The sequence below is a fragment of the Pipra filicauda genome, unplaced genomic scaffold (assembly GCF_003945595.2).
Source record: "Pipra filicauda isolate LSUMZ 115617 unplaced genomic scaffold, ASM394559v2 scaffold352_size854550_pilon, whole genome shotgun sequence".
NCBI classification, from domain to species: domain Eukaryota; kingdom Metazoa; phylum Chordata; class Aves; order Passeriformes; family Pipridae; genus Pipra; species Pipra filicauda.
The window spans coordinates 404,794-430,029 of record NW_024104479.1 but is presented as its reverse complement, the minus strand read 5'-3'; the positions used below and the strand labels follow the sequence as shown (position 1 = coordinate 430,029).

The 25,236-nt window shown below is 48.1% G+C and overlaps 2 protein-coding genes across 3 annotated transcripts in view; one reads left to right on the top strand and one right to left on the bottom strand.

The window, feature by feature from the left end:
- Positions 1 to 517: 517 nt before the first annotated feature.
- THAP12 (THAP domain containing 12) lies at positions 518 to 6,457 on the bottom strand. 2 transcript variants are annotated; one of them, XM_027717845.2, is made up of 5 exons: positions 6,283 to 6,457; positions 4,691 to 4,811; positions 4,017 to 4,124; positions 3,589 to 3,625; positions 518 to 3,358 (listed from the first exon to the last, which is right to left on the bottom strand). In XM_027717845.2, the coding sequence occupies exons 1-5, from the start codon at positions 6,369 to 6,371 to the stop codon at positions 1,410 to 1,412; spliced, it is 2,304 nt and encodes a 767-aa protein (XP_027573646.1). In that variant the 5' UTR covers positions 6,372 to 6,457; the 3' UTR covers positions 518 to 1,409. The 2 variants fall into 2 exon arrangements, with proteins under 2 accessions (XP_027573646.1, XP_027573645.1); XM_027717844.2 differs by lacking the exon at positions 6,283 to 6,457 and adding an exon at positions 4,958 to 5,571.
- A 3,552-nt stretch (positions 6,458 to 10,009) lies between these two features.
- Positions 10,010 to 25,236, top strand: part of EMSY (EMSY transcriptional repressor, BRCA2 interacting) — a 36,813-nt gene continuing 21,586 nt past the window's right edge. The window contains 7 exon segments of the mRNA XM_027717839.2: positions 10,010 to 10,124; positions 11,056 to 11,164; positions 14,589 to 14,688; positions 15,171 to 15,245; positions 17,097 to 17,272; positions 18,543 to 18,695; positions 22,043 to 22,302. Of these exon segments, the coding sequence (XP_027573640.1) occupies positions 11,095 to 11,164; positions 14,589 to 14,688; positions 15,171 to 15,245; positions 17,097 to 17,272; positions 18,543 to 18,695; positions 22,043 to 22,302 (834 nt within the window). The 5' untranslated portion in view covers positions 10,010 to 10,124; positions 11,056 to 11,094.

The window sequence follows — 25,236 nt, the reverse complement described above, 5'->3', positions numbered from 1 at the left end:
CATACAAATATGGGGAAGGAAGGAGGGTCCTGCAGAGTCACAAGAGCCCCTGCAGTTCCCCTGGCTCCAGCACATGGCTGGATGTGGCCTTACCCTTTACCAGACATTGGAGGATCCACACAGGGTGGAACAAGACAATCTTTAAGGTCTCTTCCAACCCAAACCATCCTGTGATCCTATAAATGAGTTCCAAAACTGGCCTGCATCAGGATAGCTGCAAAACTCTTACCTTCCAGCCATTTCCAACTTCATCTCTTCCTGCCTGGCTGACAGAACTTCCACCAGTAACAGCACAGGAATTAATGCTATCTCAATTAATGCTACCTCAAAATACTTCCCAAGACCTTCAGCAGAACACACAGATCGGCAGTGCTGTCACAGTTACCTGTGTCTTCAGACAGTGCTGCTCACCACAACTGCAAAAACAACGGAGAGAAAAACCTGCCAAGACTAAAAGGCACCTTCACAGAACATACAGTCCCAGAGGCACAGCTCTACTGAGAAATTCAACACTACGTACAAAGCAATTCACATTTTATTTTAAATCGCAATAAACTGTACAAAAATGTTTCGTTCTTGCCAAAAATAACAGCAATATTTTCAATCTTACTTCTAGACAAACAAACAAACTCTTATGTTAATCTGTCCTGGGTGAGTTTACAAATAAACATACAATAGGATGCCGGGAGGGAGCGAACAGATACAGATGTTTGTGGAATACGTTTTTAGTGGCTCTCAGGAATTCCAACACTCCTGCCGTGCCTGTTAAAAGCCTGAAGAAATCAAGGGTTTGTGTCTCACACAAAGGAATGTAAACAGGGGGGATGACTCTGCCAAGGACACTGTGAATGTACCCCTGTGTCACTGACAGTCACTCACACCAGAACTGCCCCGCACGGGGCTCGTGCAACACCTGAACCACCCTCCCAAATGCCACTGAAACACACACCAAAGACTCCTCTGAAAAGAAAACTGTTTTCGAAAAGAATAAAATCCTAAGTAACAGAACTTAAACGGATTATACTCCTTTGAATGTTTTGGGGATATTTTTTCCCTCATCCTAATTCCTCAGTGAGTATGTAACAGCTCCATCAGCTCCTACAACCATCAGGTACGTTTCCCACGATGCAGTGAAGTAAAGGAGCACCCCGGGTAAGCCAGTCAGGTGTAGAAAGCCCCTCTGCCAAGAGCATGGGCTTATTTTCAGGCTTGATTTTGTTTGCCAAACACATTTAGTGTGGACTAACAACACATAATTTAGGTCACTGACCACAGCTTCTTCAGTCCCAGGCCTAAAATGGGAACACAATTGCAGTGATGTTTTTCACATTTCACTTCCCCCCCCCCCCCAGCTTTGAAACCTAAGTTAAGAACAAGCTGTTTCAACAGATTGGTTAGAGCTTAAAAAATTAAGCATTTTCCGTTACTTCGGAATTGTTTGGGGGAATACCGTCTTCTTGAAATTCTACTTTATCTGGATAGAGTTTAATGTAGGTGTCCACCATCAAATCTAGGTCGTGTTTTATGTCAAAGTTTATGTTCAGCAGGGCCAGGTTGCTGGACCTGTGCTCTGTCAAGGTGTTTTTCAGGTAGGCCTTTAAGCGCTTCCGCCCTATCCCGTATTTTTCATTCTCCACCTTCATCAGTGGAAGGATGCACAGGACCTTAAGCAGTGCATAAACATTGGGGAAAAACTTTATGTCAGGCAAGTGAAGTGCTTCATAAATAGTAGCTGGAAGTTCGATGTCTTTCCCCCTGTGCTTCCACTTGATCCTCCAGCAGTGCAGCTCGGCAGACAGCGTGTCTGGGTTAGGCAGGTCATTTTTGAACATGTCGGCGTGGTGCTCCTCCGACGTGTTGAATTTCAGCTGCCCCATGACCGAGGGCACTAAAGATAAACACTTCAGAGCTTTCAGATGTTGTTCTGAGAATATATCTTTGAGCTCTTGGATAATATGCTCCACTGTGGGGACACTCAGGATTTCTTTGTAGTAGTTTTCCGACGTTATATCGGGGTCGAAGTTCCCCTGTTGTGCCCGGCGGAATTTTCCCGGCAGCTTAATTTGTACGTCCAGTTTTGTAGCCAAATTTGTCGCTTCCTCGAACCAAAACTCGTGGTAAACTTCAATGTGCTCCATCACCTCGTTCAGGGAGTGCAGCACTGCCGTCAAGCTGCCAGCTGCAAAGAACACGTCCGACGTCTGGCCTTGGAGGTTCCTCCCGAACGCCCTCGTGAAAGACAGGACGTTTTTCATGATGACGATGGTGACGATGAAATCAAAGTCTGTCAGGGCACTGCAGAGCACAAACGCTCGGCCAGCGATGAAGTTGTTCCACCTGACGGTCGAGTCGCTGCTCACGGCGTCCAAGCACAGCACCAGGGCCTGCATGAGGTCCACCAGCACCTCAAAGGTGTCGTGCCTGCCCGTCCACTGGGAGCGGCAGATCTGCTTCAGCTCATTGCCCTTCTCCTCATTGTCCTGAAAGAGAGCAGAAATGGTGTTGTCCAGTTCTACCAGTAACTGTGGAGACTGGTTAAAGAGACAGCAGACTTCTTCCATTGTTCCCAGTGCAACGGAAACACCGACCACGGGAACGGATTTTGCCAGCCAGACGTTTAAGGCACACGAGGAACAGAGCGTATACACAGCCTGGGGATACCTCTCCAAGAGTCTCATAGCCACCGCTTTCATTTTAGAAGCAAACCCACTGGAGACAATGTAGGCTTGACCCCGACAGTTCTCCATGTTTAGACCCCACTTTTCAGTAATAGTTGTGTGGAATTTAACAGCCAACATGTCGGGATCGGCCTCGTACGGCAAAAACCCTATGAATTCTTCTCTCAGGTTGTGAGAGTCGTCCACAAACCTCACCAGCACCGGCAAATGCTCCTCTCCTGCTATGTCCACTACTTCATCCGTGACAATGGAGAAGAAGTGCGAGTCTCTGACCTCCCTCAGTGTCTCCTCTCTGACACAGTTCTCGCAGATCTCGAGCATTTGTTTCTGCTGGGTTTTGGAGCAGTACTCGAGGTTGACCGCAGTCATCTCGAACCGCTTCCTCAGGACCTCATCTCCACCGTTTATCCTGTACTCCAGCAGAGCCTGGAAGTTGTCCGAGGCAAAAATACCTTCTGGAAGCTCATCAACAGCATGGCCATCCAAAGGGATATTTTGTTTCCCCATTAGGATCAAGATTTCAAACAGTGATTTAAGGTAGTCCTTGTTTTCTCTCTCCTCCAGCGTCAAGGGAACAGCCTCTTCCTCCTGTCCTTGCCCTCCTTCCTCTGAGACAGTATTTTGGGCATTGCTTTCGTTGCACTCTTGAGTTGCCTGTTGCCGTTCAAAGGCTTCATCAACTGCAAAATGAGAAATACCATCAGTGTCCACAGTAAGACACAGCATTTACTTCCCCCTCACTAAACCCATTACCTTTAAGTTACCAGAGGAGAATGTTTCCAGTTTAAAAGTGAATGAGTAGTTTGGAAAGAGTTTGTACATGTACAAACTAATAGTTATGTGTCCTGCATTACCTTGTCAGCTTTAGTAAATGAAGTTTTTATGATCTCAATTATTTTTGCCCACTTACTCTTTTGCTGCTTCAGTGTTCTTATTTCCTCTTCACTCTTAAAGAAAAACAAAGAACTCATATTGATGATAATGTCCTGCACAGGATCTTAACTATCAACAGATCAAGATCAGATACAAATGTTGTAGATAAGGCCAGATAATATTTACCAGAAAGTGCTAGAAAGTCTAAGACAAGGAGTTTTCTTCAGGTAGTGTTTTGGTGCCATTACCTGTATCTGCTAACTACATGAAATTAGTCTGTTACTACTGCTAACATACCCATGCTTATATTAGAAGTTTCTTCAATATGCATTTTATAATTTTATAATTTTTAGTAAATAGATTCTCTTTTCACAATTTCTCCTTTCGCAGCTTTTTATTTTCTTTTGTTTTCCTTTTTTATTTTCTTTTGATATCACAGCAATAATTTTACATGAAAAGACTCACCAGCTCTTTTATCCTTTTCCTATACCTGCTGTGGGGTTTGTTCAGGTGACTCGTGAGGTCAAATATCGTTGGCACAGCGTTATCCCGCAGAACCGTCCTGTAGGGGCTCTGGAAGCAAACACAGACTTAAAATAAAAAAAAAATTAAAAATTCAGCATTCTGCAGAAAAAGACATTTATGCAACGGGAAGGAAACATTTTGTTACTGCTGTGTGTTGGGTTTTATCACTTATTTCACAATTCTAGAAAATATCCACTAAACATTTCCACTGTGAAAACGTTCTATTGCTTCTTTAAGCAGAACTGTGAATTCCACAAAACACTACTGTGAAAGATTATATTGAAGGGAAACGTATCTGTGAATAGAGCAGAAGGAAGAAAAGACTTGTAGATGGTCATGAGGAAAGAACTGCAGCGAAGGCCAGTGTTCCACAAACCCCTTAAACCAGCAGGGGCAGCTGTTTCTCTCTCCCCCAGCTGCTCATTTCCACCTCACCCTTTGTGCCAACAGCTGGGAGCCTCCGTGGTGTCCCACACCATGACAACATTAACACCAAGAAATTAATTCTCCCAGTGACCAATTACCCAGGAGCTCCAAGATTAAAAGGCAGAGCATTCTCATGGAAAATGTTACGTTTTCCGAGGTGCAATAAATAATTGCTTGTTTTCACTCACACTTCTGCATATCATGGAAGTCTCAAAATGTTTAGCACACAGTCTGTAATGCTTGTTGAGTTGATCTGGAGTTTTATCTTCTAAGTCTGCCCTTCGACAGTTCTCTACCCATCTCTGGCACCTGCACGTGAGCAAAGGAATTAGAGAGTCTTAAGATAAAACTGGAATTTCAAACCACACTCAAAATTGCAGGTTAAGCAGCTTTGAGGAAGGAAGGAAGCAAATATCATGTATAAATCACAAAAAAATTCAGCCTTAAGCACCTACTGTTTGTTAGGAAAGAGGTAACCGGTACTGCCCTATGCCTGTGCACCTTCCAAAACTGTGAGCATCCAGTTAAACCAAGCATTCCCGTCCCCAGCCCTCCCGGAGCTCTCCATCCCCAGGACCAGCACCAGTCCCATTCCCGGAGCTCTCCATCCCCATTCCCATTCTCAGAGCTCTCCATCCCCAGGACCCTTCCCGTTCCCACTGCCGGAGCTCTCCATCCCCGTTCCCGTTCCCATTCCCGGAGCTCTCCATTCATCCCCGTTCCCGTTCCCACGGCCGGAGCTCTCCATCCCCGGGACCCTTCCCATTCCCGGAGCTCTCCATCCCCCGGGACCCTTCCCATTCCCGGAGCTCTCCATCCATCCCCGTTCCCGTTCCCATTCCCGGAGCTCTCCATCCATCCCCGTTCCCGTTCCCACGGCCGGAGCTCTCCATCCATCCCCGTTCCCGTTCCCGTTCCCACGGTCGGAGCTCTCCATCCATCCCCGTTCCCGTTCCCGTTCCAACGGCCGGAGCTCTCCATCCATCCCCGTTCCCGTTCCCATTCCCGGAGCTCTCCATCCGTTCCCGTTCCCACGGCCGGAGCTCTCCATCCATCCCCGTTCCCGTTCCCGTTCATCCATCCCGTTCCCGTTCCCATTCCCGGAGCTCTCCATCCATCCCCGTTCCCGTTCCCACGGCCGGAGCTCTCCATCCATCCCCGTTCCCGTTCCCGTTCCCATTCCCGGAGCTCTCCATCCGTTCCCGTTCCCGTTCCCCTTCCCATTCCCGGAGCTCTCCATCCGTTCCCGTTCCCACGGCCGGAGCTCTCCATCCATCCCGTTCCCGTTCCCACGGCCGGAGCTCTCCATCCATCCCCGTTCCCGTTCCCGTTCCCGTTCCCACGGCCGGAGCTCTCCATCCATCCCCGTTCCCGTTCCCGTTCCCACGGCCAGAGCTCTCCATCCATCCCCGTTCCCGTTCCCATTCCCGGAGCTCTCCATCCATCCCCGTTCCCGTTCCCGTTCCCACGGCCGGAGCTCTCCATCCATCCCCGTTCCCGTTCCCGTTCCCACGGCCGGAGCTCTCCGCCCCCGCGGCCGCCCCGCCCGGCGCAGGCGCGGGGCTCGCCCGCTGCCGCAGCCCCGCGGGCGGCAGAGCGAGCGCGGCCGCGGGCAGGGCCGAGCTGCGGGCACCGGCACGGCGGTGAGCGGCAGGGAGGCCGGGCGGAGGAGGGCGGGAGGGAGGGAAGGACGGAGGGAGGGAGGCGCCTGCCCGCCGCGGTGCCGCCGGGCCGGGCCGAGGGCAGAGCCGGGCGCTGCGCGGCCCCGCCGCGGGCTCACCTGGCCGGGTCCCGCGGGAAGCGGAAGAAGGCCAGGTCGGACTGGGTGCTCTTGCGGGTGCAGTTGGGCGCGGCGCAGAAGTTCGGCATGGTGGCCGCTGCCCCTTTAAAGGCGCGCAGGGCGGGCGGGCCGGAGGGGCCGCGGCGGCTCCACAGTGCTGTGAGCGGCCCGGAGGAGTCAGCGCCGCGCCGGGGCCGCCTCCTTCCCACAGTGCCCCGCGCCGCGGGCACCGCGCCGCGCCCGCGCCTGCGCTCGACGGGCCCCTGCCGGGCCCCCTGCGCATGCGCGGCGGGACCGCGCCGTGTTCCGGTGTGCGCGCCCTCCAACTGGAGTAGGGCCGGGTCCGGTCCGGACAGCGCTCCGGCGGGGTTCGCCCCTCTGGCACACCCGGAATCGCGGGATCACCGAGCTTGGAAAAGACCTCTGAGGCCATCGAGTCCGACCCGTGACCAAAACACCTCCCTGTCAACTAAACTGTGCCACTGAGCGCCATGGAATTGTGGAATCAACCGGGTTGGAAAAGACCTCCGAGGTCGTCGAGTTAAACCCTTGATCCAACCCCGCCGTGGTTCCCAGACCATGGCACGCAGTGCCACATCTGCTCTCATCTTAAAAACCTCCAGGGACGGCAAATCCACCACTTCCCTGGGCAACCCATTCCAATGTCAATGTCCACACAAATCCACCACTTCCCTGGGCAGCCCATTCCAATGTCAGTGTCCACTCAAATCCACCACTTCCCTGGGCAGCCCATTCCAATGTCAGTGTCCACTCAAATCCACCATTCCCTGGGCAGCCCATTCCAATGTCAGTGTCCACTCAAATCCACCACTTCCCTGGGCAGCCCATTCCAATGTCAGTGTCCACTCAAATCCACCACTTCCCTGGGCAGCCCATTCCAATGTCAGTGTCCACGTCCAGGCTTTGCTTAAATGCCCCCGGGGGTGTTTGTGTTCCATTGTTATTATCATCCGTAATAACACTGAAAATATACAGTGTAATAATAATAATAAAAATAAGTGGTGTAAAACTAAAAATATGGTGTAATAATACTGAAAATGTAGTGTAAAGCAACCCGTTCTATGTGCTTCTGGGCATGAGCTGCCTGTCTCCTTCCCAGGGTGCGAGTCAGGATACCTTTATTGTCTGATTGCCCTGTTGAAGTGTGACGGTGCACTTCCACACATTTCCCTCCATTAAACATTTGTTCCCAAGAGAATATTTGAGGTCTGAAATGCTTTCCTGGCTGTTTTCACTGTGACATTCCCTTGCAAGCCTCACAGCCCCGTTGTTGTTGGGATAACCTGTGTGTCAGAACTAAATGGACACCAGGTTAATCCCACAGAACCCGTTTTCAGGGTTTGTATCCCAGCTCCTCCCTCAAGGTTCACTTTCTGCAAATTAAAGTTAATGACATCTACAACAACATCAGGAGTTTATCAGACCCAATTCCCGTTGCATTTTCCCAATTTCGCTGGAATCTTTTTATGGTCCTGATTCAAAGAATGATGGTTTCCGTAGGTTTTCCATCAGGTTTCACTCTGAAACGGTCACATCACCATGAAGGGGTTAAGAGTGAGAGGGTCTGAGCCATCTTTTCTTTCCCCTGATTGCTTGCTGTCTTTATTTGTCCGCACAAGCCTTGCTAATTAATCCCCAGCGTTGAGATCCTCCAGCACAGGAACTTTTGCCCAAAGCTGTGCTGGGAACTGCTCAGTGACAGCAGTATCAGCCTCTCAGCTTTGCAAATGCTTTCGTTTCCCATTGCTGTTTTCACCCTGCAACAATACTGTAAGTTTACTTTAAACTTTCACTTGCAAGATGTTCCGGGACCAGTGTAATTTCTGGTATTTATATTAGGATTATTTATATTTTTAATCATTAACATTCTCTCGCTCCCTGTATCACACCAAGCCTTGTGAAAATGATTGGTCAAAATCAGGAGCAAGGAATTTGCTGGGGAGTCGATTTGGGCTTAAAAGCAACAGACAGTCTGTGAAGGTGCCAGCTACCCTAAAATCCCAGGCAAATCAGGTCCCAGAGGGGCTGAATTCTGCCAGTTGCTGATCTGGGACACGTTCTTTGAGTGGCAGCAGTTTGTCAGAGATACCCAGGGTTTGTAGTGTGGCCACAGATAAGGACTGAAGTGGCTCAGAGGAGCGATAACGTTAATATTTCCCCTTATCCTGAGGCTTCCTATCCCAAGGAGTGGCTTTGCTTCCTTCCCAGCCGGTTTATGTGTTCCTTGCCAACACAGCACACCACAGAGGGTGGAGGTTTGCATCTGCCTCCCCAGATTGCAGAGGGTACCAGCTTTAATTTCCCTGATATGCTGCAGAATGACACAAGGAAGGGATTTTTGTCGTTATCCGAGGTTACATAATCGAGATTTTGCCTCGGTGTACCAAAGTATTTAAATAGATGCTCAACTGGATACACAGTGGCATTTTGATGTCTTTTCGAGCCTTGCCGAATTTAGCTACTTTGAGCTCAGTAGTTAGGATTTGTAAAATAGATTTGTTTGTTGAATGTAATACGTATTATAATAGAGGGGGGGAAATATCTATTGACTGGCAGCACAAAGCTGTCTCCAGTGAAAGCAGCTCACATATCCGTGTGGATTTAAATGCAAATAGACCCGGGTGACAATCTCCGGCTGACGAGGCTGTGTGTAAAAGGCTCCTCTGGCAAGGTGCCAGTGCCCGAACATTGCCGAGGCTCCTGCTCTGCTCTCAGCCGGGGGGGGAAATGGGATGGGAGGGCGATGAGGAAGAGGGGATTTAGGAGCGGTGCGAGGGCAACAGAATGAAGCTAAAATAGAGATGCTTGTGCCAGGAGGACATCTCGAGTCACTGACCAGCCCGTCGAGATTTACCGCGCTGTGAGAACAACAGGGAACAGCCAGGGAGAAAGTGTCCATCGGCGAGAGCCGGAGAGCCCGGCCCGGGGCGCCCTGGGGAGGTTTTCCAGCCGTTTCTTGCAGGCGTTTTCACGGACGGGATTTTTTTTTTTTTTTTTTTTTTTTTAATACTTCCTCGCTGCAACAATTTTGTGCAGTCACGAATCGGGCGCGTTGGTTTCCAGCTGCACCCCGGAGGCAGTTTATTTTCTATTTGTAGTCTGGACTGAGGGCTTTTAAATAGATACCGTATACTGGTTTGTTTTTTTTTCGTGGAAATGCGCAGGAAAGCGAGTGCTAATGGCCGTGAGATGCAGCAGAGGGCCGGCGGCGGGGTCCTGGGGCGCGGAGCCCCCGCAGCGCTGGGAGGGGGCCGGAGGTGCGGGATCCGTTCCCTTTGTTGTTCGCTCACACGCGGTTCGCCGCAGCCCCGCGCGCCTCCTGCGCCGCTTTTAACTCAGGAAGCTGGAGGCGACCAATAGCTGCCCGGGGTTTTGCTCCAGGAGCGGCGGTGGGATGTCAATCCCTGAAATTTTGGATTCCGGAGCGCGCCGCGCGCCCCGGCCCGCGCAGAGGACACGCGCGGTGTTTTGTCCGCTCCGGATGCCCGTAGCCGCCCGCCGGGGCCATGGCGGGACGGTCGGCGCCGCTTCGGGAGACACCGAGAGAACTACAGCTCCCGGCGTGCTCCGCGCCGCCGCGCACGCGCTCCGCGCCATCTTGGCACCCGCTCTTCCATCTCCTCGCTGTCACGGGGCGGCGGAGACTACAACTCCCGGCGTGCCCCGCGGCGCGCCCGCATGCGCAGCGCGCCGCTGCGCCATCTTGGCTCGGGGAAGCACCGCCGCCACCGCCACCAAACAAACCGGAGCGCGGCCCCGGGAACGGGAGCGGAGGGTCCTGCCGCCGCCGCGCCTCCCATGAGCCGGGCACGGCCGGCCAGGTGGGTCCCGCGCCCCGCAGTGCTCCGCCGCGGGGGCACGGGTAGCTGCGCTCCCCCGGACGGCGCGGACCCGCCGCCCCCCCCGAGCCCGGGGCAGCGCCCCGTCCGCGCCCGGCGCGGGCAGCAGCGCCCGCTCCTCCCTCCCTCCCTGCATGCTTCCCCCGAGCCCGGCGGGGCACAGCGCCCAGGGGCCGGGGAGGGCGGGCGGGGAGTGCCCGGGAGGCGCCCTGGTGGGAGACCGACCCTCCCTCCGCCCGTCCGTCCGTCCGTCCGTCCGTCCGTCCGTCCTTCCGTCCAGCCCCGCGCTCGGAGCCGCGGCGGCGGCGCCCGGGCTTTTGTTCCCGGTGCCACCACCCCCCGCCGTGCCGAGCCCCCGGCTCCTCTTTTCCCCTCCGTTCCCTCCGGTGCAGCGGGAGGCGCTCCCGCCCCGCCGCCCCCGGTCCGCGATGCGCCGGGGCCGGAGGCGCTCCCGCCTTCGGTCGGTCGGTGTTTTCTGGGGGGAAGGGGCTGGCGTTGGTGCGCGGAAAGCGGGGCTTTTCACGGTGCTTTTGCCACGCTGCCGTATAGTGGGCTGGTGCAGAATGCGTGCCCCGGGGGCAAGGGGAGCGTGCGGGAGAGTTCCCGCAGTAGGTGCTTGTGCACAACGAGGGGGAGGAGGCTGAGCGGCGATCCCGGGAGCGGCGGCGCCCGGCGGGGAAGAGCCTCGAGGAGGAGGCGGGGAACTCGGTAAAAAGGCTTGGGCGATGATCTGAGCGAGAGGGTGTAGGAAGTCCGTACCCTCGGGAAACTGCCGGATTCCTGCGGGCCATCGCAAAGGATGGAGCGAGCGTGTCCGGGAGTCGGGAGCGGGCTGAGAGGAGCCCGCGTTCATCGGCTCGGGAAATCGATACGTTGCGGACTTGGGCTCACAGCGTTTCTGTTCCTTTTCCAGCGAGGCTGAGCTGTGCGGGAGCACGGACGCGAGGGAAGGATGCCTGTGGTGTGGCCAACCCTGCTGGACCTCAGCAGGGATGAGTGCAAGAGGATCCTGCGCAAACTGGGTACAGTAAGATGCAATTTGTGGCTCTGTGTGTTTGCCCTTCTGAGATTTGCCTGCCTGCTGCTTCCATGGAATAATACATCTACAGGCAACTTGCAAGTAGTGTCCTGCATCTTCCACGTGTCATTGGTTTGACAACCCTGGCTCAAAATGTTAAAATGAGGTTTGGTAGATATTCTCAGCCCCAGCAAAGTGAATGGAGGAGAGTGGTTTTGGTTTGGTCCAATCTCTCGTGGATGTCCTGGTTGCAGTGTTGCACTGCTGGGTTTTTTTTTTTGCCACTGTTATCATGCAACAAGATGCTCTGTGAGAGGAGAGTCTTTGGGGTTCTTTTTTGTTTTGTTTCCACCCCCCCTTCCCCCAGTTCTGTGTTTAGACACCTTTTTGTACCCAAAAAATATATCGTGGAACCCTGGCTTAACTGGCACTGTAGGACTGAGTTCAAGTGTTAAAGTTACTACTGTGAAGACTTAAAACGGGGGGGGGGAAGAAATGGTGCTGGTTTGTGATCTGCAGCGACACACGTCAGGGCAGGGGGAGAACCATGTCCTGGCTCAGCTGCCACAGCCACAGGAGCTCTTTGCATTGTTTCAAATGCAGCTCAGTGTCTGAGCCCCCTGCCCAAGGCATGGGTACTGGGACGTGGTTTTGTGCTTTGCCCTCGTGGGTCTGTGTGTATGAGGAGAGATGCTTTTGTATTTTGTAAAGTAATAAAAACATTTGCTCTTTCCTCAAGCATCCTCTTTTGGCTGGCACAGGAGAGAGAATCCTTTGTTAGACCTTTGATCAGATCCAGAACAGTTGGTTTTGAATTCTTGGGGCTGAGTTTATTTAATTAAGGGGGTTTCTTGCCAGTTAAACGATGTATAATACTAGAAGGGAAGAAAAAAAAGCCTTAGATTTCTTTTGAGATTTCACTCTGAGGACCATGATGTTGGAGATGATGTCAGGAAGAAAGCTGAGCTCCCTCTGACTTCCTGTGACCATCAAGTGACAGCTTTTCCTGTTCTCATTTTGCTTGAATGCTCAGAGATGATGTGCTCTGTTTCCTAGCTGTGCCAAGGTTCCCACACGTTGTGAAGCCATCCACTTGATGTTTTGAGAGTTGAGAGTTTATTTTCCCTCCCTTTGCCCTTTTAGTTTCATTCCTTGGGAATGTGGGATGTGTATTCTGTTGAAAGGGTGGCACAGATGTCGCACTCAGCCCTGCAATAAGATGGGCATCTCTTAAGGTGACAGCCCTGAGCCTCAAGCAAGGCTTCAGAAGTACAAAGACGAGGAGCAAGTGCAGGATGCCAGAGGCTTTGGGCTGGATGTGCACTCCTGAGTTTTGTGACCGGAGCTGCGCTGGCCGGGAGCGCGGAAAAACCCTTCCCCCGAGCTGCCGGGTGTGCTGGCACAGCCCTGCCCTGCAGCTGAGCCAAGCAGGGCTGCAGCTACACCTCCCTCACTGACATAACCTGGGCCGACAGGAAGGGGAAAAAAATTTAAAAAAAGAATCCCTTTTTTTTTGTTCTGCTGGCACGAGCTGTGTCCCCACGAGGGGGCCCTGCCAGCGGGGCAGGGCTGAGGCAGAGCAGAGCAGCTCTCCCTGCAGACAGGCTGCAGGCCCTGACCCTCACATCCAGCAACATCCATCTGCTTCCCAGAGCCCTGCTTTCCCAGCTCTCAGCACAGCATCCCACTGGGCTGACGGCTCAGCAGCAGCGGGGTTACTCCAGCAGGAGCCAAGTAGGTGAGGCTGGGACACATCCCGAGGGGTGTGGTACCTGCTGCTGCTCCTGGTTGTCACTGAGCTGGGTGATGGTGGCACCTCCCGCTGGAAATAATGATATTTCTTTGGGAAACCTGTTTTGGCTGGGTTTTGATGTGTTCTGTGTTGGAAAGAGAGCGCCCCAGTTAGTGATTGCTGCACAGACACAAGCTGGTTAACAGCTCTCTGTAATCTTCACTACCTTCCAAAAGACCAGAATGTGTATTTTTAAAGCTCTAGTGTAGAGGATCTCTATTTATAATGCAGAAGGGAAAAAAAAAAGTCTATCCTTGCTAAATAATTATATGGTTGTGGCTGAGAATTACTTTAAGTTGTTAACAGAGGAAAATCATTAGTATCTTAAATATTGTAACGTGCTTGTCTAAATAAATGTTGATATTAGTAATAACCATTGCATTAATTAGCAAATGTTTTATAACTGAAGCTTCAAATGCTTCTGTAGGTCACTCAGCATCCCTGTGCAGGCTGCATAGTTAACCAGAGTGACTCTGCTTTGTGTTCTGGCTGCTTAAGCAGGACAGGAGAGCAGGACTTCTTTTCAACACAGTTCCCTGATTTGATTTGTAAATTAGCTCTTTGGAATCCTGCACTGAAAGCTTTTCAGAACAGCATCAGTCTTTTCTTTTGCAGCAAACTTCAGAGGTGTGAGGTTTTGGCCTGCACCTTTTATTCCTGGTTTTGGTTAGCTGGGATCTGTTGTGGGGTTGGTTTGGGTTGGCTGCTGAAAAGGGCGAGTCAAATGAGAGGCATCCAAAAGAATTTGTATTTCTGGTTTAAAGCAGGAGTTTTGATGAATGTTACCTTGAACTCTGTGAAGCTGAGAATAGCAGGTTATTCTTTGGCCAATTAGCAGGCTCCATTATTTGCATTAGGTCCTGCTCAGTAGGACAAAATTCAGAAGTTTCAGTACCTTTTGCTGTTGTATTTTTTAGAACACCAATGGCATGACATCTCAGTTACCTGGAATTACGAATTTCCTGTAAATCAGAGTTGCATTTTTGTGAGTTAGTCTTTGTGATGGCTCTAAGTTTCGGAAGAGCTGGATTGTTTCTTTTGAGAGCAGGTTTCATTCAGTGTATTGCATTCTTTTCAGGTGCAAGCAGTTGCACATATCAAGTAAATGGGCATAAAAGATTATGATGATCATATTTAACAAACTGGAGCTGATGTTCTCCATGCTAATTAAGGAAAGGCATTACCAAAAATCAAGTTGCTCTTTTGATAGTGTATTTCTTTTCCAGGCCAAGCTTTGCTATGGAATTTGTAATAATGATGCATGTTAAAAGATTTCCTTCTCCTGCTCCTAGAGAATTCTGAGCTACTCTCCAAACTGGGGATGGTTTCTTCAAGCTTTTTGCCTGAACTGTCAGCTCAGAGAGAGCTTGACATATTCACTTGGGTTTATAAACCAGATAATCCTCTGTGATGAGACAGTTGTTTCACAGAAATGCTTCATGCTGCAGAGTAATTGACTGAGAGAGCTCTAACTCATCAATCTCTTTTGAAAAGCGCTGAATAATTGGGAGACATGTTCCTCTTAATGATTTTGAAAATTAATAGAATGCTGTCAGTAATGAGGAAAACAGTGTGTGGTTTTTTTCCCCTGTGCTGTGAGCATTAAACAGAACCACCCTGTGCTCTCTCCCCTCAGAGCTGGAGGCCTATGCAGGTGTCATCAGTGCCTTACGTGCGCAGGGAGACCTCACGAAGGAGAAGAAGGATCTTCTGGGAGAACTCTCCAAAGTGCTTAGGTAACCCTGACCTCTTTAAACCAAGAACCACGGCCTGTTGTCTTGTCTTTGGTGCTTTGTGGCAGTGTTAGAGGACTGCAGCCAGCTCATGAGTGTGTGCTGGCTTGGGGTTCTGTCAAGGTAGGACTCCAAGGTCTTGGAGCACAAGGTGCCTCAAGAACGAAAGCTGTGTGTTCTGGGTGAATTTTTCTGCCATATCCTTTAAATTTATCGCTCCCGTTAGGAGGTTGGATTCTGGCTGTTTTGCAGGGGTACCCTGTAAGCAGTAATGTTCTTTTTGTTCCTCAGTAATGTTTTGGAGCAATAATACAGTTCACCCTTTCTCCCCGTGACCGCGAAAGTTAAGTGACAATCTCTTGAACGTAAACGCCCGCTCCCTTTCGTCTCCGAGGCAGATTAATCATAAGTTTAATTTCAGCTGGAGCTTTTAGATAAATGTTCATGTCTCCCCCTGACTGAAATGAATGGCTGGTTTTCCACAGCATTTCCACGGAGCGACACCGCGCCGAGGTGCGGCGGGCGGTGAATGATGAACGGCTGACCACCATCGCACACAAGTGAGTCACGGGGCCCTGGTGCCCTGATTGCCACAAGTACCCCTTGGAAAAACCCATTAGGCCTCAGCTGAATGATGGGACTTTGAAGATCGATGGTGGTTTTAAGAACAGTAGTTAAAACAGCGTGTGGGTGAAAGAATTGCCGTGTCAGGTCCGCATCAAGGACTAGAAGCAGTTCTTTAGTACAGTTAGATTTTGGATCTGAGGCTATCCCATGCACTGTACAAGTACAATGTAAGACACAGTCTGGTGGCATGGAAAGCTTTCTGTAAGACAGACCAGAAGAAACAGAGAATGGAGAAAACAGAGAAGTTCCTAAGCAGGATGAACATGTTTGCCTTATTACTCACTTCTTGGTTCGCCTTCAGTTTTATTTTAATCCGTTTGGAAAGGTTATGTTAAGAGGGACTTAGCTACATAGGAAAGACAAAGGGAGGGGGAAGAGGTGGAAGAGATGAGTGGAAAGCAGTGCATCAGCACAGAGGGGAGAAATGGTCAGAGTAGAAAGGACCTCTGAGAGGTGCAGGGGAGCAAGAGAACAAGTAGTTATGTCCCTTTGAGTTACTTAACAATCTTCAAGAAAGGGGAAAAAATAGTGAAAAAGAAGCATGTAGTTGTCAAATCAGGATTCTTTTCTTGAATCGGGTTTTCTTTTTGAGTTAGTAGTTCTGGTCTTAGCATTTTACAGATCATGCATAGTTTGCCCTGAGGTGTTGCACTTCAGTGAGATGTTATAATCCAGACAAAGTGCAGTTGTGAAGTGCTGCTTCTCTTTATCCTTCCTGTGGTAATTCCTTGTGAGTGATGGTTGGTAATACAGTATTTGATTTCTATCATTCTTCAACTCATTAGGAAGGCTGACTTTGCTAACTTTACTATATGGAATGTTTGTACTCTCTATTGTTTGGCTTTAAAATGTATTTTTACCTCAGCTCATGAAGCTCCTTTTGTACTGCATGAATATGTATGAAGAATGCTGAAGCATATAGAGATTTAACAACAGAACAGATCCTGTGTGTTTTACAAACTAATTTGTAGTAGTTTTTGCTGCAACTTGCTTGCAATATTTCATGTGAGAAGTTGTTCTTCAGAATATATTAATATATTAATATATTAAGTGGGTTGATTTGCTTAAGAACACTACGACATTGGAAAACAATTTACCATTTTGGTTTTGGTGATTTGACAAATGACTCGTGTAAAATAGTCATAAACAGAAACACTTCTCCACTTAGGTAAGAACAACATTTTTAACAAACATTCTAGTTTGTGTGTAAGTACTAAGGCAAGAGCAAGTGGTAGCAGGAGACAGGTTTCTGCTTAGGAAGATGCTCAGGGTGTATTTTAATAATTTCATGTTCTGTCACCTTGTTTGGGGCTACTTTGATAAGTCTTGAACTCTCCTGTTCAGCCCAAACAAGATTAGCATTAGAAGCTGAGGGCTTTTCCCTGTAACATAGTCCATTTCAGGAGTCTTTTATGAAATCTGCTGGGTTTCTAGGTATTGCTATCCAGAAGTAGAGGGTACCAACTCTGCCTGAATAGTAGCAAACCTAATCAGGGAGTTTGAGTGTGATGCCCACACACTTCTGAGCCCTGTAAAACAAAACAGTAAGAGAAGAATCACCTCTTCAATTTACTGTGGGAGGTTTTCTGTGTCAGCTGAGAGAGGTGAGGGCCCTCGTGAAACAAAGGAAGTTGAACAAAGGAAGTTGAACGTCAGTGCTGGAGTATGTCCTGAACTGCCTTTTAGACTTTCACCGCTGGGGAGAGGGGGAAAAGGTACTTAAATAAGAATCCTGAGCATTCAGAAACTGGGCAAAGACTTACAGGCTGTGCCTTTCTGTTCAGCATGTCTGGCCCCAACAGCTCCTCGGAGTGGTCCATCGAGGGCCGTCGCCTGGTGCCGCTGATGCCGCGGCTGGTGCCGCAGACGGCCTTCACCGTCACCGCCAACGCCGTGGCCAACGCCGCCGTGCAGCACAACTCCTCCCTGCCCCTGCCTGCAGACACCGGCAGCAAGGAAGGTGAGGGACGCAGGGGACCCTGCTGGGGCCCGGGGCAGCGTGGAAATAACGTCACGGCAGAAATCGGTGTTAGAAATCAAAGCGGGTATTGCAAGGCCGGGTTGGACGGGGCTTGGAGCAACCTGGGCCAGTGGAAGGTGTCCCTGCCCGTGGCAGGGGGTGGGACTGGATGAGCCTTATTAAAGTTCCTTCCAGCCCAAACCCTTCTGATTCTGTGGTTCTATGGAAAAAAAAAAAAAAAACCCCGAATCTTTCTTATTATACGTTATTCACAGAAAATATTAAAAAACCCCTTTTTTTTAAAGATACTTTCCAGTATTCTGCAGCATAAATCTGGCAGCTTTGTGTTGGGGAGCACACTGGCAACTGAGACAAAAAAATCCCAGTTTGTCAGGAAATGAAGGGAACATTCACTGATTAACTTCTTCAGCTCTGTAAGCTTTAAAAACTTGTACCAGTGGCTTAAGATTTGGTAGAGTTCTGTAAGTGATCAAAGGCACTTCAGAACACTTTGTTTTAAGAATGTAAGTAGATTTTGGTAGAAGTCAAGAAAATGTTGGTTTGGTTTTTTGTTTGGTTGGTTGTTTTTTTTTTTTTCAGATCAGGGTAACACTTTAAAAAGTTGTTTTCTGCTTTCCCTATGCCTTTGAAATAATGGTGGTACACGTTCCAGCTGGCTTGGCTGAACAGGCTTGAATTGTGCTTTATGCAACTGGAACATGTGTAACACTTCTTGGAAACAGGCTGTTTCATCCTGCTTTTGTGAGATACTGGATCACTGTATTATAGCAATGGTTTAAAAAAGCTGATTAGCAAAATCAATCTTCCTTACCAAAGGAATATTTTGGTTGTTTCAGCTGGTGTACTGCTGGGGAGAGGCAACAGCACTTTTCTATCAGTTAGAAGTCTAGATACAGTTGTTTACAGAAAAGCAGAAAGATCAAAGCATTGAATTAATGCTAAAATAAAAAAGAACAAATTATGAAGTAAAACATCAGATTAATACCAAAAAAGCTCACGTTGGCAGCACAGATTTCTGGGGGTGGGAGGAGGAGGGAGGTTAGATTTCTGTGTTGCCTTTGAAGGCCATGAGCTCCGTGGCCACGCTTAGCTCAAGCTGGGGAGCATTCCACAGTGCCAGGATTGCAGAGGCAGGAATGGGGGTGATGACCCAGTGGGTCTCTGGCTTCCATTCCAGTTGTTAACACAGCGACAGAATAATGGGATTCTGCACTGCAGTTATATGGAAGGTGTCTTTTCTCCTCTTCAGTGGTGGTTTGCTATTCCTACACAAGTACCACTTCAACCCCAACATCCACCCCAGTTCCAGGTGGCAGTGTAGCAGCAGTGAAGTCCCCCAGGCCCGCCAGCCCAGCCTCCAGTGTAGTCGTCTTGCCAAGTGGAAGTGCTGTGTACGTCAAAAGTAAGTGATCCCAGCACCTGCTGCACCAGAGGGAAGGAAAGGGACAGTCTGGGGGCTGGAGCACAGGCTGAGTTAAACACTCAGACCCTGGGCAAGTCACTGAAGGCCTCTGTGCCTTCATGTAGGTCAAAGAATGAATTTATCGCTTCCCTTTTCCCGAGAAATTGTGTTCAGGATGAATCCGCTGGCAGCAGAATGCTGCAGGGAGCAGTAATGCTGCAAGGACAACAAGAGGGGAAGAGATTTCGAAAATAAAACATAGAAATTGCTGTGTATCAGTGGATTTCTAATCCATCTTGTTGAGAACTTGTCTTTAAGGTGGCTCTGCTGGTTGCTTCTGCAGAGGACTTCCCTCTTCACTCTGCTTAAATAATGCATAGTATTCACTTACTTGAGTTAGAAAAGGTCCCTCCTTTCCACTTTCACAGTTGACACAGACTTTTTTTTTTTTTTTTTTTTAGGATGCAATTTGGCAGGCATTTATGTGCTTACATATTGACTATGTCTGGCCATTTTGTGATTGATTTGGAAGTCAGTCTTAGTGAGACTTGCCTTCCTGGGCAGCTGTGAAGGCTTCATATGAATTCCAACCAGATTCCCATCTTCATGTATTTAAATTTGGAAATAGAAACAGTCTTTTTTTTGTGTCTTGTGTGTCCCCTTCTTTGTTTGGCTAATAAATTAACTAGCTCTAAAAGCAGAGTGCAACCTCATGTGTATGCCCTCAGTGTACGTAGTTTATTTTACTAATAATTAAAATGTTTCCTTTAGTCCCTATTTGGTACCTGTCAAAATGACAAAGAAAGATTAACAGCGAAGGTTATAAGTGGTATTTTTATGCTTGCTGTGGTTATCTTTAATATTTTTTAAATTATTTCAGTCTTTCTGCTCTATGTGTGCATTTGTATGAGCTGCTAGCCAGGCAGAAATGTCACACTGTACCTAAATATAATGTTACCTGCACACCACCATCCTTAGTGGCTGTGTCAGCCCAGGGAACCCATTGCATTAAGGTTCTTCTGATTTATGCACTAATCACTTGGCTTCAGTTTAAAGATTCAGGGGAGAATGTTCTTAACATCTTAAAAATTTAATGTAGACCTCTATTGAATTATTACATGGTAATGAGTATCAAACCAGTCTAGACACATGATAGAGGGTTGATCATCTTTATTCTACCTGTCCCTAGATTTCATTTTTCCCCCCACTTTTTGTGCTTCGTTTTGTTGTTTGTTTTTAAGAAATCACGTGTCTGTCAGAGTATGTTACATCAGTCCCATTAATTTTCACAAAGCCGCTCTGGAGCAAATTTGGGAGGTGTGAGTTATAGTCCTGCCTTTGGCACTGGTGTGTGGGGTGCCCTCTCCCCAGCCAGAGCCTCACTGAGCCATTAACCCCTCCCTGCCTCTGCTTCCTCACCTGTCAGGGGTAACTTACAGTGGACCTGGGTTACCTTTGAGCTGAATGCCTGTGCTTGACCTTGTACAAATGCAATTTCTAACGTGACATGAAAGGAAAAACGTTCCTGCAGAACCCCAGCAGTGAAAACAGGGGATGAAATGAGTTGTGCCTAACATAAAATAATGCTCTGCTAGTTTAATCTTACTTTCTTACTTCTTGGTTGGTTGGTTGTTGGGTTGTTTGGGGGTTTTTTTGTGGTTGAGGACCACAAATAAATAGTTCTCTCTTCCGTATTTCTTGATGCCCCAGCAAAATAACAGCTGTGTCCTAACATTCCAGCTGCTTGTGGACTTTGGATTCAAATGGATTCTGAGGTTCTGAAACTCCTGCTCGTGTTCAGTGTGATTAGTGCACTCACAGTTATAAGTTTGCATAGTGCACTCACTGTGTGAGTAATACTTAAAAGCCTGTCCATGATAAACCCTGAAGTCATGTAACCAAACCTCTCCTGTGTGGAGGGAGATCACCACGAGGCTGGGGCAGTAAACTGTGGTTAGAGTTTCCTTGTGCTGCTGCAGCCACAACTGAGGGCTGGAGTTCAAAACCAGCTTCAAACGAAGCCTTTGCTTCTCTTCCCTGGGTCCGGGTCCCTCTGTGGGCACGGCTGCTGTCCTTGGGGAGGGACCTGCAGAGGAGCTGGGGCTCCTGCTGGCACTGAACCCCAGTCCTCAGAAGTTACTTGCTGTGCTACTGGGCACTTCCTTGTCCGTGTTAATTCCTGCATCTTCACTTTTTGAATGCTTGAATGTGATTTTAATTAGAGATTGGCCATAATTAGACCTTGACCCTAATTAGAGGTTGACTGCCAACCCAGTTTGCTCGAGTTACCAGCAGCAAGGCTACTTTTTGCTGTGATGGGGCTCTTTGTCTTCAAGCCCCAGGCACAGGGAACAGGATCTTCAGTTGTCTTCAGTTGTCCTGCACAAGCAGGATTGCATCTCTTCAGCTTCTCTCTGGTTGTTTGGGTTTCTTTTTTTAAACAGCTTGACACTGGTTAACATAAATCTCGGAATCACTGCCTTCGATGCTACCCACTAGCTGTAAGAATTTGGTTATTAAATTGTGTCTTTCTGTAATCTAGACCAACTTATGAACCTCTTGCCTACTTTGGAAAGTTTCGTTTGGGTTTAAGATCCGTTAATCACGCTTTTATCCTTTACTGAGCTGAATAGTGCAGCAGATTTTTTTTATATGTGTGCAGTAGATGCTTGTGAGGCAGAAGGAACTCTTCTGAGCCTGGGCTTGGTTTGTTTTTCATGACTGTGTTTTATATCCGCTTTATATCTGTTGCTCAAAATGCACCAAAGAAGGGAAAAGCTGATAAAGTGAGGTTAGATCCTCATAGTTAAACTGAAAAAAGGATCTCAAGGTGCTGTATTGAGGTGAAAGGGAGGATACTGTAGGGATAAGCATGGCATGGAAGTAGGTGCAAAGGCTGAAATCAAGAAGACTGTAGGAGGATAAACTTTGCAGTTGCTGCAAACAAAACCACCACCACCACCAGTGCAGTGAGAAGTTTTAAATTGAAATGTGCGTGGCATTGTGCCAACCCTAACCCCTCATCAGTCAAACTTCTGGAGGCAGAATGAAATCCCTGTGCTGGCTCTTGTGTTCTTTGAATCTGTCAACCTGAGTGAAGTAACCCAGTAACTGAGCAGCTGGGGTTTTTGGGAGGGTTTGCCTCTGGCTCCTGGCACTGTGAGTGTGGTCTGTGCCAAGGACTGAGAGTGTCTGAGGTGTGATCCAGCTTGGTTGTGACCGTGAGATGTAATTTACCCTCTGTTCCTTTTTACCTTACTTGCAAGAGGGTGTCAGACTCCAGGAGTGTGTAGTGTTTTGGGAAGCCCTGGGAGCAGTGTAATTGAGCAGAAGTGTTTCTTTTCCAGGTGTCAGCTGCTCGGACGACGATGAAAAGCCCCGCAAAAGGCGGCGAACGAATTCCTCCAGCTCTTCCCCCGTGCTCCTGAAAGAAGTCCCGAAGGCAGTGACTCCTGTCACTAAAACTATCACAGTGCCTGTAAGTGGCAGCCCCAAAATGAGTAACATAATGCAGAGCATTGCCAACTCCCTGCCACCACACATGTCGCCTGTGAAAATAACCTTCACGAAGCCCTCGACGCAGACGACAAACACCACAACACAGAAGGTATGTGGGGGGAGCTGCCAAATGTTCCTCTGTTCTGCTTCTGTCAATGAGTAAGATGTGATGTTTGACTCTTCCTTTCTGTGAGCTGTCTGGCTGGTTTTTAAGGATTGCCCTTGGGATAAGGTAATCCCTCGTTAAACCGAACCGAGAGAAAACCGAGCTCTTGTGTGCCTTTAGTTCAGCTGTGTGTGAAAGGACCTGGATTGACAGCCGTGGAGACTGAAGCCCTCTTTTTATCCACAGAACAGGTACAGCACAGGCAGCGGGAGTGCAAGCTTCCCCCAGACTGCCCCAGCCATGTGCCTCAACCCTGACCTGAAGGGACCACTTCTAGGGATGAGAGGGGATTCAGTCTCCATGCTCATTCAATTCTTGGCCTCTCTGGTGAGACTGCCAGCAAGGTTGCCAGTTAGTACCCTTTGTGGTGTTGGGTTTTGTGATATGGACACTAGTCCACTGAGAACTGGATCACATAGGCCACTGAACAGCCTTCAGATGGTAACAACTGTTGGTCAAAGGTAATCTTTCTTATTTCTATTTTGCTTATTTATAATTATTCTTTGCAGTAGTAGAATTCCAGGAGAGATGGCATGGGCTTTCCCTTGCCAAGCTTTTTATCTAGAGGCTAGTTTCCTTGGCTCTATAAAGCATACTCTTGGAGCTGATCAAAGACTGGGGGGCTTTATTTTCCTTTCAGTACTACTTTCTCATTCTGCATTAACAGTGGTCAAAATCAGTTGCATTATTTCAGCTGAGTGTGCCCAGCTTCCACCACGGTGCAGTGTGTGGGAAAGGTTTTCCCTGCTGAAGTTGTATACTAGACTCAGATTTTTACGTGCCTAATCTATGGCATGACTGTTTTCCCATGCTTTAGGAAGCATTTCAGATGTGTCTGTTTTTCTGTTCTTAAGATGTAAAAAAAAAAGATGAATGGCTCAGCCCAAGTTCATTCTTGGCACAGTTATTAATTAAGGCAGACTTCAGGGAGGGGGGTGTCTCTGTGGAGTTAATTTGGCCTCGATGCTGACAGACTGATGGTAGGCTGGCCACTAACAAGCATTTTTTTCTGACTGTGAGAGACTGACTGTTGAGCTCAAACCTTCACATGGTGTTTGTTCTATTAGTCTTAATTGTTTTATGACTCTCTTTGGATTAGCAGGTTCCCATGTCCCGGTTTTTGGAAACTTTAAAACCAAGTAAGATTAACTGAAGTAGTGTGCAATAAAGATCTTGCTCTCTCTGGCCTTTTCCCACTCCAGGGCTCTTCGATGCTTTCATTTGATTCACTGTTCTATAAGTGTCCTTAATCAAATTTCATAGAAATCCACGAGTGAGCATGAACCATCCAGTAAATGTCCTGCATTGAGTGCAGCAAATCCACAGCTGCTACAGGGCTTAACCACCCGTCCTGCTGCTCGTTAGGCCCGTCTTTTGTGCACAAACAATTGTTTTGCCTTAAGTGTCTGTAGGGTTGGATTAAGTATGGGTGTTATATATCATGGTAATTAAAGACAGAGAGTATTAAATCTCCAAAAGAATGGACTGTTGGTGTTTGCTGCAGTTGTGCCTCTGCCTGTTCTGACATGGGAATTTTAGGGATTGCTGTGCACAGTATTATCTGACTCCTACTGATCTGCAGTGACAGGAAACTCAGTGCTGGTTTGGTGAGGCAGCCAGGGCAGAGTTTGTATCTGAACTTGTCACACTGCCCTCTTTTGTTGGATTTAGATGTGCCAAAACATGTCACTGGATCGTTTCGGTGGGAGAAGTCCCCTTCCGTAGTTTTCAGTGGAATGTCAGACCCGTTCCCTCATATCCAGCAGCACATTTCCAAGCTCACTGTGAGCTCTTGGATATGAATGAAGGTCCTCGTCTCTCCATGGCAACTTTTTGAATTGCTTTGACATTTTAGTAGGGTGAAGGCAGATTTGTGGTAACAACTAATAATGTCACAGCTCTGGTTCCTGGATTGTCTGATAATAAAGTCCCCTGTCTAGGACACAGAAGGAATCCAGTTAGTGAAGTTCCTGGCAGTCAGAACCTTTATTTTTCAGGAACTGGGTTTGGATGTCTGTCAAAATGGAGCTGACAGGACTAATTTCAGTGTATGTTGGGAATTAGTTTTTACTGTAACAATTACAGTCAACAACAAAAAAGCCAACTTGATTTTTTTGTGTGTGTGTGTGTGTGTATGTTTAAAGCCAAGCAGTCTCTGTAAAACATGTCATGCAGTTTTGGTAACCAAGAGAGATTCTTTTGATCCTTTCAACATATACGTGAGAAAATAGTATTTCAGAAGTATGAAAGTTGTGATTTGAGCTTTTACATTTTTAACCAAATTTTGTTTTCTGGATGCACTTCACACATGAAGTTCACTGAACTTTGTTCTGCTGTGTTAATTTTGTTAGATGAAATGGCACAGAGAGACCCAAAGCTGCTTAGTCATGGTACAGCAGTCACTGCTGAGCTGCAGTGCTTTACAGGCCCTACTCCTTGCATGATTAAATCATGTGTTTTTAAGGGATAGTCTTGGACTGGTGGTTTTTCTCTGTCCCTGAAGGAAGAAAATGGTCTTCAGGACTTTGATTGTGCCCAGATTCATTCTATGTGCTCTTGTTACATGGAATCATTAATAAGTTGATATTTTAATAAACTAAATTTTTATTGGAACAATTGCATTATTAAAATAATTTCTCAATACTCTTGCATGGTAAACTGAAGATATGTTGTATTTCTGTGCTTTTTTTCTATTTTAACTGTGTAAGTACAAGAAGGTACATATAAGTAGAATAAAAGTTTTCTTTATGTAAACTGTCCCCATAGTCAATAATAAATAATAATAAAGGCTTAGTTTTCTAGGTCAGCTGCTTAAGGACAGATCTCTTCCAATCTTGTCGTGAATTCTCTGGTTTTCTATGTCAGATCAGATTCATA